General features: G+C 50.8%; 1 protein-coding gene across 2 annotated transcripts in view; it reads right to left on the bottom strand.

Annotated features, from left to right (window-relative positions):
* Window positions 1-19,652, bottom strand: part of Rasa3 (RAS p21 protein activator 3) — a 111,825-nt gene extending 92,173 nt beyond the window's left edge. Inside the window, exon 1 of one of the 2 annotated variants that reach the window (XM_085844165.1) lies at window positions 19,451-19,652. In XM_085844165.1, the coding sequence (XP_085700291.1) occupies window positions 19,451-19,505 (55 nt within the window). In that variant the 5' untranslated portion in view covers window positions 19,506-19,652. Of the gene's footprint in view, window positions 1-7,502; window positions 7,579-19,450 lie in introns of those variants that run through there. The other variant, XM_085844166.1, reaches the window with a different exon arrangement.
* Window positions 19,653-19,932: the final 280 nt, after the last annotated feature.

Here is a 19,932-nt window from a genome sequence, read left to right as displayed (position 1 = left end):
ACTATCTCCTTTTACATTTCAGCTCTTGGGCAACACAGAGGCACCTTGTTTGTGCTCAGGATGGCCTTCCTGCAAAGCTCTGGTCCTCTGGGCTCTACACAACGACTACCCAGTATAACAGGGCAATGTCCCAGGGTGGCAAAGCCAGGAGCCTAGGCAGATATCCCCCAACCCAATGCAAAATAATGGACTCAGGGTATTGGGGTACCAAGGTACAGACGTTCTGGGTCACAAAGACCTCCCCTACATCCAACTCCAACTGTGGTAACCTTAGGTTAAGTCGGAATCCCAAGAGTTTCCCAAGGAAGCAACATTAGTAAAACTCTAAGTTCCAGGACAAAGGATTTCTTCACTCTGACAAACAGGCTCCCAGGGTCTCAAGACTTTGGCTTGGTGATGGTGCAGTGTGGTTTGATATGCAGCCCATACCTACACCGTGAGCTCTCTCAAAGCCTAGAGCTAGAGTAGCCCAAGAGGCTTTATTTGGGGGGAGAGGTGTCATAAGCAGAAGGAACACTCCAATAGCAGCAGGAACCTTTCCTTCCTTTACCTACCTGGCCCAGGATCAGAGACATCAACAGAGGTTTGAAAGCTCAATTTTAGTCAGTGTTCCACACACTTGCCATCCAAGGCAGAGAATAACACAATAAAACCAGCAGACACCAGGCTGGCTTACAAACTCCAATTTCACCTTCCTATGGCTAGGAGGATGTAGGGATACAGGCAACTAGGCCGATGACCCAAACGGCTCTTATGGCCCGCAGCCAGTGTGACAAAGTAAGAAACGAACTGAAGGATGCAACAACTTCTTACTCATCCTTTGCCCACCAAAAACCAAAAACAAACCCTGGCAGGTCCTTGTCTGAACAGTAACAGGGCCTTAGATCTCTGCAAGTACCTTCCTGGCCACATGCAAGGTCAGCATGTAGCTAGGTCACACATGCATTTAGAAGGTGCTTAGATAAGAGGGTCTTCCCTCAACACAAGCTGGGGACATCATCTATGCTTAACTTGGAAATGCACAAGACAACCTCCGTAAGTGGGGCTCAAACCACCCAGTGAACACACCCCAGCTCTCAGACACCCACAAACAATGCCCGGTGCTCCAAAAGAAAGTGTTAGGCTTCTAGGCACAAGGCACCCCAGTGTGGAACTACAGCTCTATGCTTTTTTAACTTTGCTTCTCTGCCTTCCCCTAAACTTTCTACAGTGATCATGCAAACCTCACCTACCATTGTGGCCCCATATACATACATAGACGTCCAGCAAAGACCTAGAGCAACAGTTGCCTGGGGTAGGACTGAGGGAGGACTCAGGGTAGAACCTGAGGAAAGAAACACACTTTGCTTCTCCCCCCTTCCCCCTCCCACCTGATCCCTCATCAGCTTTCCAAAAGTTCTCAATGGAAGTCGACCCAGCCCAGCTCAGGGATATGGTGAGTTGATTCTGCTCTGGGGCTGTTTGGGGGTCTCCGGGGCTGTTTGGGGGTCTCCGGTAGTTCTGATGTTAGGCAAGGGGACTTGAGTCCTCCCTGAGGTTGCTATCATGGCACCCTCACAGGGACATCCCTGCATGACTCTACCTGCTTTGTAAGCCTTCTGCCCTGCAAGCATCAAGACAGCAAGCAACACGCGCAGCATAAGGCGAGGAGAGGCGAGGCCAAGCGGAGTATGTTGTCTAGCATTGGCCCTGCCCGGGAACCACCAGCTCACTCCAGTACTAAAGAGGAACAGTCCTCTCTGGGAAGGCCTGAGCATGCTTTGCAATAACTCTATCTCACAATCATCCATGTCTCACAAGCTGAGCTCTGCTAAGCACACTCAGTCTCAGGAGCCATGTGACTTACCCCTAAAAGATGAAAGCAAAGAAGTGGGTGGTGGCTTCACATACCACATACTGGTGACGTGGCAAGGAGCTTACACCATAGTAGCAAAGAGTTTATACCAGGGCTGCCCACCTCTTAACCAGACTGAAATAAACAGCTTCACCTCCTACTAGCCCAAGAATCTTCATGCTTCTGGCTCACAACTTTTCTGCAGCAAGAACTCCAGCCGACATACTTCACAGAATTGTTTGCCCCCTGCTTCTGGTTTTTCCCTAATCCTTTGATTTTCCAAGTTTTGCTTTCACGGCATAGCTAAGGGCAACCGGGTCCCAAAGCTTATAGAACAGGGCATGGAACCTTCCCTTAAAAAGTTTAGACTCAGCCGGGCGTGGTGGCACACGCCTTTAATCCCAGCACTTGGGAGGCAGAGGCAGGCGGATTTCTGAGTTCGAGGCCAGCCTGGTCTACAAAGTGAGTTCCAGGACAGCCAGGGCTATACAGAGAAACCCTGTCTCGAAAAACCAAAAAAAAAAAAAAAGTTTAGACTCTGAGAGAGCAGAGGCCTATGTCAGGGCAGGGTACAAGCCCTTAAGCCAGACTCTCATGATCACAAGACACTGAGTGGCCTCCCGTTAGCCATGGTCTAAATGTGAACCGAGGAACAACATTCCTTCTCTAACCAGAAATATTAGTGAGTCAAGAAAAAGAAACGACCTGAATCCAACATGAAAGCAGAAACCAGTGGCCCAGATCCTGGAGAATCGGGGGCTGAGAAGCATGGAGTCCAGGGCCCCCACCCTCAGGTCACAGGCTGCCCTACATCTAGACTCTAGTGCTGGGGTTGGCAAGACAGACAGAAGCCCCAAGTCAAGTACTGTCTTTGCCAAAGCAACATAAAAATGGCTTTTTTCATTTGTTTGTGTATGTGTGTGGAGGGTAAACATTCGTGTGTGTGTGTGTGTGTGTGTGTGTGAGAGAGAGAGAGAGAGAGAGAGAGAATGGGTATGCCTAATCATGTATGTGCATGCATGTGGAGGACTAAAGTCAACACCAGGCATCTTCCTCAGTCCCTGCCACATCATGTCATGAGACGGTGTCTCTCACTGAACCTGGAACCCATCAGTGAGCCCAGAGGTCTTCCTTCAGCCAGCACCAGGATGACAGATGTGGCCTACGGTGCCCGGACGTTATCTTTTTTTTTTTTAATTAAAAATAGATTTTTTTTCATACACTATACGCTGATCATGGTTTCCCCTCCCTACTCCTCCCAGATCCTCCCCAGTTCCTCATCCATCCAAATCCATAGCCCTTCCTTCCCCCTCTCTCTCACTGAAATACAAAGGGGCACCTAAAATCATAAGATAAATTATTATTAATTAATAAATTATTATTATTACAGGAAACAAAACAGGAGAAAAGTCAAAGAAAAAGCACTTGTCATATACGTGGACATTGAGACACAGACACACAGACACACACACACACACACACACACACACACACACACTCACACCCATGCAAACTGAATAGGGAACCATACATAGTAGATAAGCAAAAGGTCTCTAAGGTAAAAAGAAAAAGGCAAAGCACTGTAAGACAAACAAAAATAAAAACAAAATAACAACAAAATTCCTCCAAAACTACCATCAAGTTTGTTAGGTGTCGGCCATCTGCTGGGTATGGGGTCTGCCTTTAAGTGCGGTTTATACACTGTATACTCAATAGGACTCCATGGGGGAAAACGAATTCTTCCTTTGTGAGCAGCTATCAATTGGTGGTTGCTTCTGGATTGTGGGTGGGGCTTGTGCCTACCTCTCCTCTCAGTTCTAGGACCCCATCTGGCTTGGTCTTGTGCAGGCCCTGTGCATGCTGCCACAGACTCTGTGTGTTCGTGTGTATGTGTGTGTGTGTGTTTGTGTGTGCGCGCGCGCGTGCGCACATGTCCTGGTGTGTGCAGAAGGCCTTGTTTCCTTGATGTCCTCCATCCTCAATGGCTCTTTCCACCGTCTCTTCCATGGGGTTCCCTGAGCCGTGAACAGAGGATGGAGACATCCCATGTAGGACTGAGTATCCCTGCTCTCGTGTCCAGACTTCCCCTGGGTGCTAAGCTCCAGCCCTTATACTTGCATGGCAGGCATTTTTTTTTTAAGATTTATTTATTATATGTAAATACACTGTAGCTGTCTTCAGAAACCCAGAAGAGGGCATCAGATCTCATTATGGATGGTTGTAAGCCACCATGTGGTTGCTGGGGTTTGAACTCAGGACCTTTGGAAGAGCAATCAGCGCTCTTAACCGCTGAGCCATCTCTCCAGCCCCGGCAGGCACTTTTTTGACTGAGCCATCTCTCCAGACATGGCTTTTAGAGTTCAAAAATAACCTTATCAAAAAGACAGTTCAGAGCATCTGAAAATTACATACAACCCAAATGTCAGTGTCCATAAATAAGGTTTCACAGACATCATCACCCTTCCCCGGTGACATACTGTCTGCTTACATGGCGCTACAGCAGTAAGGCTGAGGAGCCACAGGCTCCTAGTGTCCCAGTCCCCAGCCCACACAGATAGCGCTTGCAATGGTTGCTCAGCCATGGGAGGGTCTATACAGAAGCATTACCACTTGAATTCAACACATCCGCGTCTGTCTCATGCTTGCTGGAGAGTGGGGGACCACCTGAGGAGTTTTTCATCCATATGGATGAAATTCTAGCCCAGACCAGGACCTGCACAGGGGGATCAAGCCACAAGCCAAGAGTATGTATTCACCATGCATACAGACACCATCATTGTTAGGGCTGCAAGAACCACCAAGACTAGCACCTGCTGATGCCATCCACCACTGGACCACAAACTGAGTTATACTGGCTGATGCTCTCACAGAGGAAATGCCACCTCCCACCCACAGAGCATCCAGCCTGTCAGAGTACCACGCCAATGTAACCCCGGCAGGCACTGCCTTTTATCCCAAATAACTTCTAACTGCATAGCTCCTCCAAACACCTTAACTGTAAGTCGGCCATCAGGGACAAGCTACAGATGTGTTTCTAGAGGGTCACTGAGCCACTGGGGGTCATTCCAATGCAAACCAGAATAGCAGGTCTCTTTTGTAGGTGTTACAGGAAAAGAGTAGGATCTCTCCTCGTACTCCAAAAAGAAATGAGAGATGGAGGGTGTCCAGGGCAAGACAGAAGACTGGAGGGGCATAGGGATGCCATGAAGCCCTAAGAGCACCAAGTGGCCAGGCTATGGTAACAGCTGACCCATTACAACAGTGGGGCAGCCTGACAAGGATACTGGGCCCTACTATCTAGCAGACAGGAATCAGAATACAAGCAATGCTTTTTGTGTTCTCTTTTATTGTCGGAGCATTCTGTCTGCATGTCCATTTGCACATCAGAAGAGAGCATCAGACCCCTTTAGAGATGGTTGTCAGCTACCATGTGGGTGCTGGGAACAGGACTTCCAGAAGAGCAGCGGGTGCGCTTGTCCCTGAGCCAGCTCACCAGCCCCATGAATGATTCTTGGTGGTCACTTGTCCTAAAGCCATCACCTCCATGACCTCAGGCTCCTTCCTCCACTGCGTTCTCCTACAAGGCTGTTCACTCCACTTTCAGGAAGCACTGGCACCCAGGCGTGGAGACTCGGGCCGGGGGGCTACTGCACAGGCTCCAGCCACAGGCAGACACCCTGGGAAGCAAGCATGCCAGCAGCGGTGTCCCTGTAAGCTGCTGCTCATGAAGAAAAGGAGGTACTAACGCAACACAGAGCGCGGCGCACTGCTGAGAAGCCGAGGGGAAAAAGAGAGAGAGAGAGAGAGAGAGAGAGAGAGAGAGAGAGACAGACCCAGGCCCAGCTTAGAAAAATAGTTGATGCCAGATACCCATGAGCTCATTAAACACCATAAACCCTTAACCTGCATTTCCAGGCTCCAAGTGGATGCTCCCTGAGTGGGTGAGACACCCCTTGACTTCAGCGACCTGACTGGTGTGTAGCACTATTAGAAAGACAAACCACTAACTCATCTGTGGAGCTTAAGATGAACTTCCTCTAGCCATGTGCTTTCTATTCTGGATTTCCTGAGGTTTCCTTTATTAGACTTGAGTCCAAAACTATCTTGGAAAGAGCTAAGGGACATATGGGTTTTATGCATTTGAGGGTAAGAGGGAAGGGGCCAGGACTCAGCACTTCCCAGCTCTGACAGCCCGCATGAACACCACCCATTAAAAACTGGCCATTTGCTTGCTAAGACCGTGATGAACCCAGACCTTATTTTACCCTGAAAAATATAATAGTTTATTCTTGTGGCCTTTAAGCCACATGGAACACACTGCCTCCCACGCCCCACCCCCGTGTCAATTTCTCAGCAGCCCTACTTCTAAAATCATCAATGACAAAATGACCCAGTTTGCCCCGGAGAGTTAGGGACACTAGTCAGGGAGGTTCCTGGTATTTCTGGAGTTGAAGTGTTATGAGCAGGTCACCCAGTCTTTGTGGGCAGCTACAGGCCTGGGCAAGAAAGACAAGTTCCAGGGACAGGCTGCTATGTGGTGCACAGAGCCAAGGTCTGGCAAACTCCAAATCTCCTCAGATCCCCTGAAGCCTTCACTGTAGGTGGCCAAGGCACTGTGTTCCTGTCTGTGGGCACTGAGGTATCTGTTGCCTTTGTACCCCTGTGGAGGAGTGTCACTGGGTATCCTGGTTGAGCCATTGAAGTAAGCCTTGCTGGGGGCAAGACTGCCAAAACGAGAAAGCAGGCAAGAGCCTCAGTGCAGCACTAGGACCCGGTTTTGAAAGCCGGCCTTGCCTTCCACAAAGGCTATATGGCATGCAGGGTCTGCTCTAAGCTATGTTGGGACCCGGTGCTGAGAGCTGACCCTGCCTTCCACATAGGCTATATGGCATGCAGGGTCTGCTCTACGCTAGGCTCAACTTGAGAACACTCTGAAATTCTGCAAAATAAACTGTGTTCCATGTCCCTCGCCTTACAGAGAGGTTGACTTTGCTCCATTCTGGAGGTTCCTGCTGCACATTGGGTGTGTGTTAGCACACCATGGATAGATCGTGTGAAGAAGCAGAGCTGTTTGCCTCCTAGCCGAGAATGGCCAAGAAAAGGGGACTCAGGGCCCTAGCATCCTCCGTGCCCCACTCGCTAAAGATCTGTCCTCCTGGTGCATCAACCTAGAGATCATGCGTCTGATACACAGGCCTTCAGGGACACTCTTACCATAGCACACTGCATCTGTTGGTGTGACGGCCTACATAATAGAGATGGCGACAGGCTAGTCCAGGAAATCAATCTAAAGGCATGCTAAGTGGCTGTGTGCTACCTGCTACATGCACTCAAGTGCTTCCTTCAGCTTCAGTATCCTTGCCACTGTTTCCTCACCAGTGTCCAGGAGTCCAGTCACAGCTACTGGGAAAGCAGCCTGATGCACAACTCCACACCCTGCCTCTGCACTGCAACAGACACTCTACGGACACTGCACATAGACACAAGGCCACATTGAGGTTAGCACTTCATGGTAGGTCAGAGCACACCATGGAAGGTATCTGAACAAGGTCAGCTAATGTAGGACACAGAGGATTTGCATGGCAGACAGGACAGGTTCTGGTTTGGGGGAGGGGGCTCACAAATCCCTAACCCTCCCACCCCAAGCCCACACACAGTGCCCACTCACCAAGAAAACTCTGTACTCTTAGGAAGCTTTTTGCCTGGTTACCCACAGCCCAGGCCTCAGCTCACCCGTAGTCCTGTGACCCTGAGCAGACACTGGCCCTCACCAACCCCCACATGGCTCCTGGGTGAGATAAGAAACCAGAAGAGAGCAATGACAACATCGGGCTCAACTTATTCTGTGCCCACACGGAAGTGGCACTTCGCAAACTATCCAGTCTGCAATGCTACTAGGAAGGAGCACTTAGGATTCTCATTGTGTGATATGAAGCCAAGGCACAGAAAGCTCAAGTAACATGCAAAGGTCGCCATCCAGCAGCACGCGAAGGTCACCCAGCTGGGACACTTCACACACCTCTCTCACTTGGGTCCACACCCCAAGACTGCAAAGTGTCAGTTACATAGTACACAGATTTGGAGTCTTTTCTCCAGCACAGTGTGCAGAGAGACCTTCGCTCCCTGCTCCCAAAATATGACTGACAGTAATGTGATACTCCACTTCCTGAGGAGGACTGGAGTCTGATACATTTCTGGTGCTCACCAGACATCCAACAATGTCCCCATACCAGTCTTCTCCCATCATGCTGTTCACCTCAGGACCCCAGGCCCCATGGATGCCCATGTAACAATCAGGAGTCCCAGCCATCACCAAGTGAAAATTGGTGGGTAAAATTCCCAGATAAAACCCCTGCATCAGAGAAAGACTTCCCCTCGGGATGCGCTTCCTTCCAAACTCACTGGGGTGGTACTCAGCAGAGACACAGAGGGCAGCGCCAATTTTGTTGTGCATTAGGTGGAACTGCTCCTGGGGTGGGAATAAGGCGACAGGTGCTAAAGGACAAGTATACACAAGACACCAAAACAGCCCTCTCCTCCAGGTTTTCAGTCTGACCTGATGGAAGCCATAGCTTTCTCAGCCATGTGCAGCAAAGCTGGGGCTAACAGGACACCTTAGAGCCAGCAGGTAAGAATGACAGGGCCCTAGACATCAGCTTATGATCAGCGAGGCAAAGGTCCTAGGGAAACCCCATGGTAGGCATACATTTTTGCAACCTACTTTTAATAAGGAAGGGCTCAGCCTCTCCTCTAGGCCCCACCCAGCAGAGGCAGTGGGAGAGAAAAGTTATTAGGCTATGGGGGAAATGGACCAGTTCAGCAATAGTTCTCTGGGGGGCCAGCTTAATCTTCTTGGGCAGCAGTTCTGTCCTTGAGCAAACACCAAATACGACTTAACAGCTCCAGACCAGGCCTCTAGGTAGGCAGACACCAAGCAAGAATCTACAGCTGCCGTCCAGTCCTGTCAGCAAGCAAACACCAGGCAGATGTAGTTCAATCCTGAAGAAACTGCCAGGCTTGCCAACCGGCCTAAGGTGAGGCCTCAGAAGCACCAAGCTGCAACAGGAACCTCGCACGCAGTTCTTGGGTGAGCTTCTCTTAATGGCAGCGTTACCACCAGTTGAGTTCAACAATGCTATGTAAGGCAAACCAATGCATGTGTGTCTTTAGCAAAGAATATTGGGGTGGAGCACACCAAATCTCCGTGCTCTTCTCCCTGTGCCGATGGGTCTTATTTATACTCCTTCATCAAATGTCCTTTCACGTGTTTGCCATGGCCAAATATCTTTCACCTGTGACTGCTTCAGGAAAACACTCTTTCCCATGTGTGCTGTAGCAGGACATCCTTTCACCTGTGTGCCCCAGCAAAACATCATTTGACATAACTAACTTTCCAAAGACACTAGAAGTTTCCACTTCACCACCACCCCTCCCCACCCCCGTGCCCTCTTGGTCTCCCTCTGAACCCTCTCTTTGATGTCCACTCTGGAAGAAGGGCTGCCCTACACTCTTCATTTGCCCTGACGGCAAGGGCCATGCACGCTGAGGAGGCATCTTAGCGGGAATCAGAGCTCAAACCATGATGCTTGTGGGTAGCCTCCTGATGATGTCAGAACCTTCCCAGGCAACACCTGCTCTGCATTCCCTAGGTAGCCAGGCAGTCTGAAACGCACCAGAATCCAAACATAGAAAGCTACAACTGTAACCCTGCTCATCCTATTCCCAAGCCAAAGCAGCTGATCTGCCTCGAGACCCTGCCCAGCCCATAAGTTTCCAGACCCTCTCGGCCTATCAGCAACAGAACCACAGCAAACTGTTCTTATGTCCACAACACCACTAGGGGCAGGGTAGCTACAGAGATGCTATAGTCCAGCCCTGAGGTGGGTGGCCTCCATGGAGTGGGAGCTGGGCCTGGGAGGGCAGGGTGAGCTACACTATTGAGAGTGACAGCCACAAGAAATAAGCAAGGGGTGTTTGACTCGGGGCATGAGACCCTGTGGGCGTCCTCTGCCTGCCAAACCCTCCTGACATGCTCCTCTAGTCCTCTGGAGAAAATTATGGGACCCAGAAAGGAGGAAAAACTCTCCCTACAGAAATCATGAGAGATACTTCATGAACAAAAATTTGAATCAAGACACTAGGCAAAAACAGTGAAATTTTTTTCCTTCTTTCCACGTGACCCTTCATTTCCAGTCAGGACACGCATAAACACATTCTTGGGTTCCAATACTGAGCAGCTCTCTCCAAACACTGAACGCAGGGCTGCCCGGAGCAGGAAGTGATGAAGAGCAAAAGGAATGTCACAGATTCCAGACGGATGGGACCAGCTGGGGAGCGCGGCAGCCACACTAATGTCTCAGATGTTGCCTGCGGGACTCCTCAAGGGAACTGCTGCAGCAGAATTACAGCCCAGAAATAGCCAGGGGCCTGTGCGTCCAGCACAGCTCAAAGAGGCCGGGTGTCCAGGCTGGGCCTTCATTCATCTTCTTAAGAGTTAAGAGTCCACCTGACCCAGGAGTCTGCACCATCTCTGCCTGAAACAACCTATGGGTAGAAACTGTCCACGCACCACCCAAAATGACTGTCAAAACCCAGCGATCTGCAGGCAACCATTTCCTGCTTCTCACCAAGAGGCTATGGCTCGTATCTGCCTGGGATCCCTGGACATGGCTTGCTCGTGGCTTCCTTCACAGAGCTAAGGATTCAGGCTTGCCCTACAGTTACTCGGGTCTCACTAGGGCTTCCTGAGCAAGCTGCTTAGAAGATTGGGTCTTGGCTCCTGCCCGCCAAAGACCATATAAGAGAGTAGAAACCAACAGAAGGAATCCAAAACAAAAAACCCCACTAAGCTGTGAGCCTAGAAACATGAGTGTGGGGGCTGGAGAGATGGCTCAGTGGGTAAGAGCACCCGACTGCTCTTCCGAAGGTCCAGAGTTCTAATCCCAGCAACCACATGGTGGCTCACAACCATCCGTAACGAGATCTGGCGCCCTCTTCTGGAGTGTCTGAAGACAGCTACAGTGTACTTACATGTAATAAATAAATAAATCTTAAAAAAAAAAAGAAGAAGAAGAAACATGAGTGTGCCACACAAATATAAAATATGTAAAATCCCAAAACAATTGTGGGAAAAGAACTCACGGTGTGGGCAGTGGAAGAACTGGCAGGTGCATCCAAACATCAAAGACATAGTATGGGAGGCAAGCTCTATCTAGGAAGGGCTCTCAGCCCTGCCCACAGGTGGAAAAGCCCCGCCCATTGCAGGTGACAGGAAAAATAATGGACTGTGTGAAAATAAGGACTACTTTAAACTCTGCAAATGTCATAGTGCCAGGTCGGACTCACTCTTGTTAGGAATCCTGGGGGAAAAGTATAAACCAACATAAAGCAGACTGAGTGTCCAAACCCTCAATACAATTATTACACTGTGCATACTGGGGCATGCCGGTCTGCCCTACAGGTGGCCACACACACACATAAACACATGCACACACACACATGCATATGTAAATGGGGTCCTAACTATATCATAAGATGACACCTCAAAATGGCCCTTTGCGCTAACCTGGATGCTGGTCTCATGAATACAGATCAGTTCTCCATCCCCACCTCCCACCTCAGTGGTGTCAAGTGTCAGGAGACACAAGCCCAGGGGCACGGCTCCAGCCACTAGGACTCCACTTTACAGGGTGGAGGAAGTGCCCCATTGTGTGTTCCCAGGTCAACAACCTCACTGATCTGATGGTCAAGAGACAGCCTTGACACTCGGGAATGGATATCTTCACTGTCCCTTCTGGCTGGAGGCTGGCAGCCTGCTTCCTTCTTCCCGTACCCCAGTCTAGGTCCTGGCTCAAGGGATGTGAAGCACAACCGCGTTCTCTCTTCAGGGAGCCGGCTGAGGCTGCTGCACAGATGAAAATCTGTTACAGACTCTGAACTGGAAATAAGCCATAGGGACAAGAGGTGGCGTCCTCTCCAGGCTATGTGGTGGCTGTGCTTTCCCAGAATTCCATCCTGCAGCAGTCTGCCTGCATGGAGGGCTTCAGGCCAGCTCAGCAAGACTCCCCAAGGAGGCTAAGTATGCCATCTGCAGCTCTGAGGGTCTGGAATTCCCCAGCCCGGCCCTCACCCCAAAGGCCGTGGGAAAACCAGCCCCTCCACGGTCTTCATCCCATCCTCAAGACAAAAGTGCAGGCTGACCAGGACCTTCGGGGCCTACCCGGATGAATTTTCCGGAAGCACCTCATGTTCCTGGACTAAAAGCCCTGTGCCCCAGTCTGACCCCAGCCTTGGAAAATCCCAAGTTAGCCAGAGCCAAAACAGAGCAGATGCCCAGAGAGACGTGGGTCTTGGGGCTGAGGTACCTCCTCTCCCTGAACTGAACTGTGAGCTCCACCCGCTTTCCGCTTGCCAAAGCCATGCTTTCTTCTCCAGATGGGTTTTCCTGGCACGGGGCAGGCGGAGAGAGTGGGTAAGAGGGTAAGATCGAGCACCCTGGAAGCCAAGGCTGAGAAGAGAGACATCTCTTAGTGGTCATGTTCTGTGATGTTGGTCTGAAGCTTTCCAGTGGACAAGACATTGCTTGGCCAGGGCAGGATTTGCAAATGGTCACCCCAGACATCGACTCCTCGGCGCTCTCTCTCTCTGCTCCATGCCACCTGCTGACGCCAGTATTGGTCACAGTGGAGACTATTCTCCACGGACTAGCCCCATGAAGGCTGCTGACAAAAGGTACTGAGAAGGAAGGGCATGCCACTGGGAGGCTATCCACTCTTGTTTGCAGGGCAAGTTCACAGGGTTCACTCCTTGCCAATCATGAAGACTCCCAGACCCTGTAAAGCAGATACTCAGCATTGAACAACTGAGTGGGAGGCTCTCTGGCTTCTCTGAGCCTTGGATAAGACGTGAGAAACACCTGGCAGGACCACAACCATCCTCCGTGTGTATCCGTGTGCCCTCAGCTCCTCAAAGCTCTAAGGGCAGTGGCTGCTACTGGGGCACTGCCATGGTAGGCTTGGCATCGGAGCAAACCCCAAGAGTTGACTCGGGGACGGAAGGAGAGCCTTGCTCTGAACCGCTTTGAGATATGAAAGTGAATTGTTTTCTTAACAAGAGCCCAACTGGAATACTGAGCAACAGTCTTCAACCGTAAGAAGAGCTTTACTACTGTGGGGTCACCCCCTCATGGCCTCGTCACGATGAGGAGACACCAAAGCGGGACCCCAGGCAACAAGATACGGTGCTCAATTGGCCCAGAGACAACGTCCCTTGTCCCTCAGTGGATGCCCCATGATATGCCAACCTTTCAACTAGCTACTTTTTATATCTGTTCATTTAAGTGCTGGCTACGGGGATGGGCAGAGAGCTCATCTGTACGCAATCACCGTCTTGTCAGAGCTGGGAGGCTCCATCTACTCGCCATGTTGGAACCTCCAGGCGAGTCATCTGTGCCCAGTTTTATATGCACTACCAGCCAATGCCTCACAATATCAGAGGCAGGGAGAGATGCTGGGACCCATGTATGCATGGCGTCCTCTCTTCAAGGGCAAAGTCACCTCTCTTCATACTGCTAGCCTATCTGCTAATCAAGTCTAGTCCTCTCTTTGTGCACTGCGTAGGCCGCACTCTAACTCATACAGATTAACAGAACCAACAGCTTCAGCTTATACAGGAAACACCGCCTCTGTCCTCAATGCTCTAGTCCCTAGTGTATCTGCTGTCAGTAAGCTGGGTTCACAGAAGCGTCACACTCCACTCAGATAAATGTCACTTCATCTAAAACTGCAGTGGTATCAAGAACCAGCCACTACCCTATCTTGAGTTTCTGGGTCCAAGAATGGAACCATCACTTCCTCTCTTCATTGGCTGTCTGCAGCCCTGGTCCTAAAATTCAGCCGGCCCATCTCCAAGGTCATTCAGCCACCTGGGCTTCAAAGGCCATTTGCAAATGTCCTTTTTTATTTTATTTTATTTTTTATTTTTTTGCGTTCCACAAACAAAGTCAGCTTCCATTTCACTGGTAGCCACCAGGAAGTGGAATTTATGCATCATACTAAATATTTTCATAATCACACGTCAACATGGCTTGCCCTCAGCCAACTGCAGCAAATTCCTCAGTGTGTGTACACATGCATAGCTTATGCATTCAAATACATAATCAGCTTCGGGGAATCAAATCAAAATATTTTCTGCCTTTCGGGTAATGGCCGCCACGGATCCTCACTTTAGGGCTACTGCGTGTCACCTCAGATGGTCTCTCTTATTCAATCTTACAGCACCTCAAAGATCAAGTCCTGAAGCCATTGGTCAGTGAATTTCAGAGCTGGTCAGCCTTCACTGAAATCAGCTCAGCCCTGGTAGCTACAGCAAGGACCCGTGCCCCTTGCATCCCCCACCCTCAACAGCAGCTGCTCCTCCCTCCGAGGCTCCTCCTCAGCCCTCCAGTAGCCACCAATCAAATCTAAGATTATAGTTTAAGTAATTAGCCTTGTGAGCTGACAGGAAATGCTCAGGGGTGACACGGGCTGGATATGCTTGTACATATATATATATATATATTCATATTCATTCTCCCTTCATGGACACCCATGTCACAAGGTTGTGAGAATTTAGAAATAACGAGATAGGCTGGGAGGCTTAGTGCACTTGCAGTTATCCCAGAGGACCTGAGTTCAGTTTCCAGTATTGCTGAGCAGTTCACAACTGCAGGCAATAATATCTCTAAGAAATCCAATACCCTCTTCTGCCCTCTGCAGGTATGGCATGCATGTGTACACACACACACACACACACACACACAAACACACAAAAACACAAAAACACACACACAAAATAGTATTTTTAAAAAACCTTTAATGAGAGAAACATGCACAAAGCCCTCCCTTGGGATCTGCATTCTCTGCCCCACCCACCTCAGTGAGGTGAAGGGTCCAGCCTGAGCTTCATGTCTTCCACAGGTACAGCCTAGATCTGCACATTAGTCCCAGGCAGTCAAAAATACCACAGGCAGCTGAGCTGAGCTCGGTTAATGGAATACCCAAGTTAAATTTAGCATGAGAGAGCCCAAGAGAATCTAAAGTCTCTCATGCCAATAACCACATTTGGCCCACGTGGCATCTTCTTGAAGCCAGACCCAGAAACTACTATACACAAAGGCCGTGGTCACGACTCACAAAACACCTCTTCTCTTGGAACCCAGCATGGGCCAGCCATGACGACTGTATTAGCCCCATGAAGCACACCCGCCCCCTGCAGGTCCATGGCCTGCTGTGACCCACAGCAGCCCTGGTGTCAATACACTGTGGCCAGTGGAGATGGTGACTTTGCTCAGTGGGCTGACTGGAGCCCTGAGCTTCCAGCCCTTAATCTGGGGCTTTGGCATCTGCTGCCTCCTCACGACTGACCAGCCGGGCATGCCCCTGTTGTTGCCATATTTCACTTCTGCACAGCCTCATTTCACTGGCTCCTCCTGCTTCTGGTTAGATTTTGTTGTCAGCAGAAAGGCAAGGGAGGCTCTCACAGAAAGCATTGAGGGAGAGCACTGACTGACAGACAGCACCACAGCACCGAGGGAGAGAACTGACAGACAGCACTGACAGACAGCACTAAGAGAGAGAACTAAGGGAGAGCACTGAGGGAGAACACTGACAGACAGCACTGAGGGAGAGCTCTGAGGGACAGCACTGAGGGAGAGCACTGAGGGACAGCATTGAGGGAGAGCACTGGCATTGAGGGAGAGCACTGACAGACAGCACAGAGGGAGAGTACTGAGGGAGAGCCCTGACAGACAGCACTGAGGGAGAGTACTGAGGGAGAGCACTGACAGACAGCACTGAGGGAGAGCACTGGCAGACAGCACGGAGGGAGAGCACTGACAGACAGCACTGAGGGAGAGTACTGAGGGAGAGCCCTGACAGACAGCACTGAGGGAGAGCCCTGACAGACAGCACTGAGGGAGAGTACTGAGGGAGAGCCCTGACAGACAGCACTGAGGGAGAGTACTGAGGGAGAGCCCTGACAGACAGCACTGAGGAAGAGCACTGAGCGAGAGCACCAGGGAAGAACACCTAGGGAGAACACCTAGGCAGGAAACTAGCCCTGGTCCACAGCAACCCAACCCTGCTCAGTGGAAGGAGCTACCATTTTTATGCCCTGCTTGCCCCTGTACTTCTCCACAGTCACACTCTAACTTTAGGGCCAGAACATGGAGCCTCAGTGAGGATGCAGAATGGCTGCTAGGCTATTCAGGCAGAAAGTTCGGAGTCACCCAAGAGTCCAGGGGAGAGCAGAATGCAGGGCCTGGCTTCCTGGGGGTTTAGGGAGCTCAGTAGAGACCTCGACGGAAAGAAAATGAGCAAGGCTGTTTGTGACAGCGCAAGAGAGCATTTCTGGCCTGGGAATACAAAGCCGGAATTTTAAATTTTTATTTATTACTTGACAGATGATAATTAGCTCTTGCACTAAACATTTTTATCAAGGGAGCACTTTTTAAAAAACAAATAATAAATACTGTGAGAAAGGAAAACGCGACTGGGAAGTAAAGCTATATTGCAACCCTAGGGAACACCAGGCCCAAAATAGCATTGCTGGGCAGATGAGCTCTGGCCACAGCTATTCGCCCAATCACAGGCCAGCACTGGCTCTAGAGAGTTGGGCTACACACTTCCTCAATACAGCAGCCTCAAGGAAGCGTGGGTCAGTCCCATGTGACGGCTGAAGATGGTTGTAACAAAGCAGTAATTGTTACCAAAGATGCTTAACAATTCTAAGTGCATGGGAGAGCACATCTAAATAACCACGCAACTTTCAAAGGAGAAGCAACAGATCCCTCAAGACAAGACTGGAGGTGCTCAGTATTCTTACTAGGATGCTTTTATGTGGCTTTGTCTGCTGTATGAGCAAAATGTAGATGGAATGAGAAAGAGGAAGGAGAACAGAGAGATTCATTTCTGGTGAAACCAAGTACTACCTTCCGTTCTAAAACCAACAAGTAGAGGGCAGACCTCATAACATCAGCCCCTTCCCTGCGTTCGTAGCCACAGCCGTGGTAATGGTGTTTATCTGCATGTAAGCTTTTCGGGGCAATTGTCTCTCTTTCCTTCTTGGGAACTTCTCTGGGTGGGGGAAGAGTGATGACTAGGACAGATGACAGTCTTGTGTATTCCCTCTGGATGCAGCCACCCCTTTGGACTCTTGCTTTATTCAGATGGGGAAATGGATGTGACATGAAAGAGGTTCATCTAGGTCAGCCTGGAAGTCACCAGAAGGCTTGCTGGAAGCCATCATGCCTGGAGACAAGGCTCAGAGAGGAGTGACTCTGGTGATGTGTGTGTGTGTGTGTGTGTGTGAGAGAGAGAGAGAGAGAGAGAGAGAGACAGAGACAGACAGACAGAGACAAAAACTGAGAAGGAAAATCAGGGTCAGAAAGGGTGAATACTTCTGCCCTCAAGTCAACTAGTGTCACGACTAGTGACACTTCGGGCAGATGTAAATCATTGAGTGATATGACCACAAACCAGAAATGCAAAGGAAAACCCAAGAGGTCCCTCCTCTGTTGCTAGGCTTTTTTATAAAGCACACTGGAAGCCCAGCTACCTAACCCACCTGGCTAGGAGTCCTGTTCTTCTGATAGGATTTCCCTGGGGACCCCAGTGATATCAGACAAGCAGGGCAGCCAAGAAACACCAAACCCAATCCAGTTGCTACCGATGTTTTCTGCATTCCAAAAGGTGAACCCAGCACACATCTGTGCTCAGACACAGAAGGAAGGATCTATCTGCAGAGCTATGTTCCCTGCATACTCTATCCAGAGAGGGCAGGATCTATCTGCAGAGCTACAATGTTCCCTGCATACACCATCCGGAGAGCACAGGGCCACCCCTCTTGAGCAGCCCTGCAGGTAAATACCCTTGAGAAAAAATGATGGGGAAAGATAAGGCAGGGACGCCTCTACCCAACCTCACTCACTGCTACCATCCCCCTATGCAGTCAGAGGCAATGAAGGCTCCAGTCATACCCTTATTCAACGTCTAGCAACGGAGGAGGGACCTTCTGAATTGTACCCTCTGCTGCTACCCTAGTGAAGACCCGATTCCGGCAGACAGACTGGAGTCTTTTCTTCCCTCCTGTCTTACTTACTATGTCATTCTGGAAAATAAATCCTCTTTGTTTGAATGGAACTAAAGCCTTTCCCTGTGTGCGCAGTAGCCGATGCTAGGACTGAAGCAAGCACACTGTACTGAAAGGGAAAGAAAGTCTTGGACCCTTGTCACCAACTGACCTGATTCTGCCCCAGCAGTATTCCACAGCAACCTCCCCAGATCCTTGAGCAAAAGGGCACAGCACCCCTGGAGCCTGGTGGACTCACTTGGTCAGAGGATCTGGCTGAAGGAAACTGAAGCTGGCCACCCTCACACAAGTAGTCTTTGCCCACAGAGGACAGAAAGCAGCCCCTTTCCTCAGATGGAAACTGACAGCAATTCCAGGCATAAGAGCAAGAGAAATCCCTCCCGTGCCCTCTGCTCCAGCCCAAACACCACATGCTCTCTGCAGCGCTTCTGAACCAAAGATCAAACTGTCTCGGGCGATGATTCAAAAGCAAAATAAAGAGGACAGGAAGCAACACGCTGATTGCGAGTAGCTGGCATTCTTCAGACAGCATCGAATGTCATCAACAACTGACACCAGGCTGTGACTGTTGCCACCCACTAGGGGCCTTTTCACATGGGAACAAGCCAGTAATGTGGGGCGCAGTTCAGAGGGAAAAGACTACAGGAACGGTGCACTAGGACCCAGAATTCCTTCCAAGAAAATTGGCCCCTGCCCAGTGTGTTAATGACTTGATGTGTAACGGTCACTTCAGAAAACCACTGTAAGGAAGTAGACTCACACATCACTCACAAGATAAAAAAAAAAAAAAAAAAATCAACAACTGGGAAAACCGAAATCTCCAGGTTAAAAAAAAAAAAAAAAATCAGGAAGTCCTTTCCAGATCTCTCCAGTTCCACTTCACTCCCTGCTCCTAGCGTTGCTGCCGAAGTCCCGAAGTCCGGACCAGTCCAGGGCAGCCTGAATGCCAGGCCTGCCAGCCACAGCTCCCACGGCCAGTTCTCAATGAAAGGAGGGGGAGGTGCTGGTGGCTCCATCACCAGGCCTGCAGCGCGCAGACACACCACACACACACACACACACACACACACACACACACACACACGGTCGCGCGCGTGCACGGCCTCAAAGCCTGCAGCAGGAGAAAGGGTGAAGGGGCGCCCCCTCCTTGGGAAATAAGTTGCTGCGCACAACTGTGGAGAGGACATCAGGAGACTGACATCAGTAGACCCGATCCCTGAAGTGGGAGCACCCAGACGGATCCGCGCGTGCTCGTGCATGTAAAGTCAGGCGCCCGAGATCTGGAGCGGCGCTGCGCACACAGACACACGCAGGCAACCACGCGCGCTCACTCCCACAAACAGACGCCCCCTAATACAGGTCCCGCCTCCCCCGCAATGCCACGGAGAACCGGGCAGTCTAGGCGGGGAAACACGAGGAGCCGGTCCAGCGGGGCCGGATACCAAGAACAGGGGTCTGGGGAGTTGCCCACGCCACCGCGGTCCTCACCAATCTTGATCCTCACGCTCTGGAAGACCCGCAGTCCCTCTTCCTCCACCGCCATGCTGCTTGTCGACCTCGCCAACGCGCGAGGGCCCGGCAGCGCGGCCGCAGAAGCGGGACAAGACAGGGGAAGAAGCCCGCAGACGGAGCCGAGCGGCGGATGCCCCCGGAGCCCCGCGCGCTGCGGTCCGCGCTCTGCCCGGGTGCACCGCCTCGCGCCCTTCCATTGGCAGAGCTCGGGGGCGGGGCTGCGGGCGCCTTCCTCCGCCAGAGCCCCGATCTTCATTGGCTAAGGCTCTGCAAGGGGTGGGGTAGTACGACTCCGCCTACTGTCAAACACTGCATTCCATTGGTCGGGTCTGTAAGGAGGCGGAGGCGGACTCTAAGGCGGGATCGGAAGGGACTTGCCTTGGAGTGCCCCTGAAGCGGTCTGGTCCCTCTTCACAGCCCCGGTTGGTCTGGTCTCTCTGGACCTGGGACAAAGAGAG

The sequence above is a fragment of the Mus caroli genome, unplaced genomic scaffold (assembly GCF_978045245.1).
Source record: "Mus caroli unplaced genomic scaffold, Mus_caroli_1 scaffold_10, whole genome shotgun sequence".
NCBI lineage: Eukaryota > Metazoa > Chordata > Mammalia > Rodentia > Muridae > Mus > Mus caroli.
Note: the sequence above shows the minus strand (reverse complement) of the source record. Positions and strands in the feature narration are given on the sequence as shown.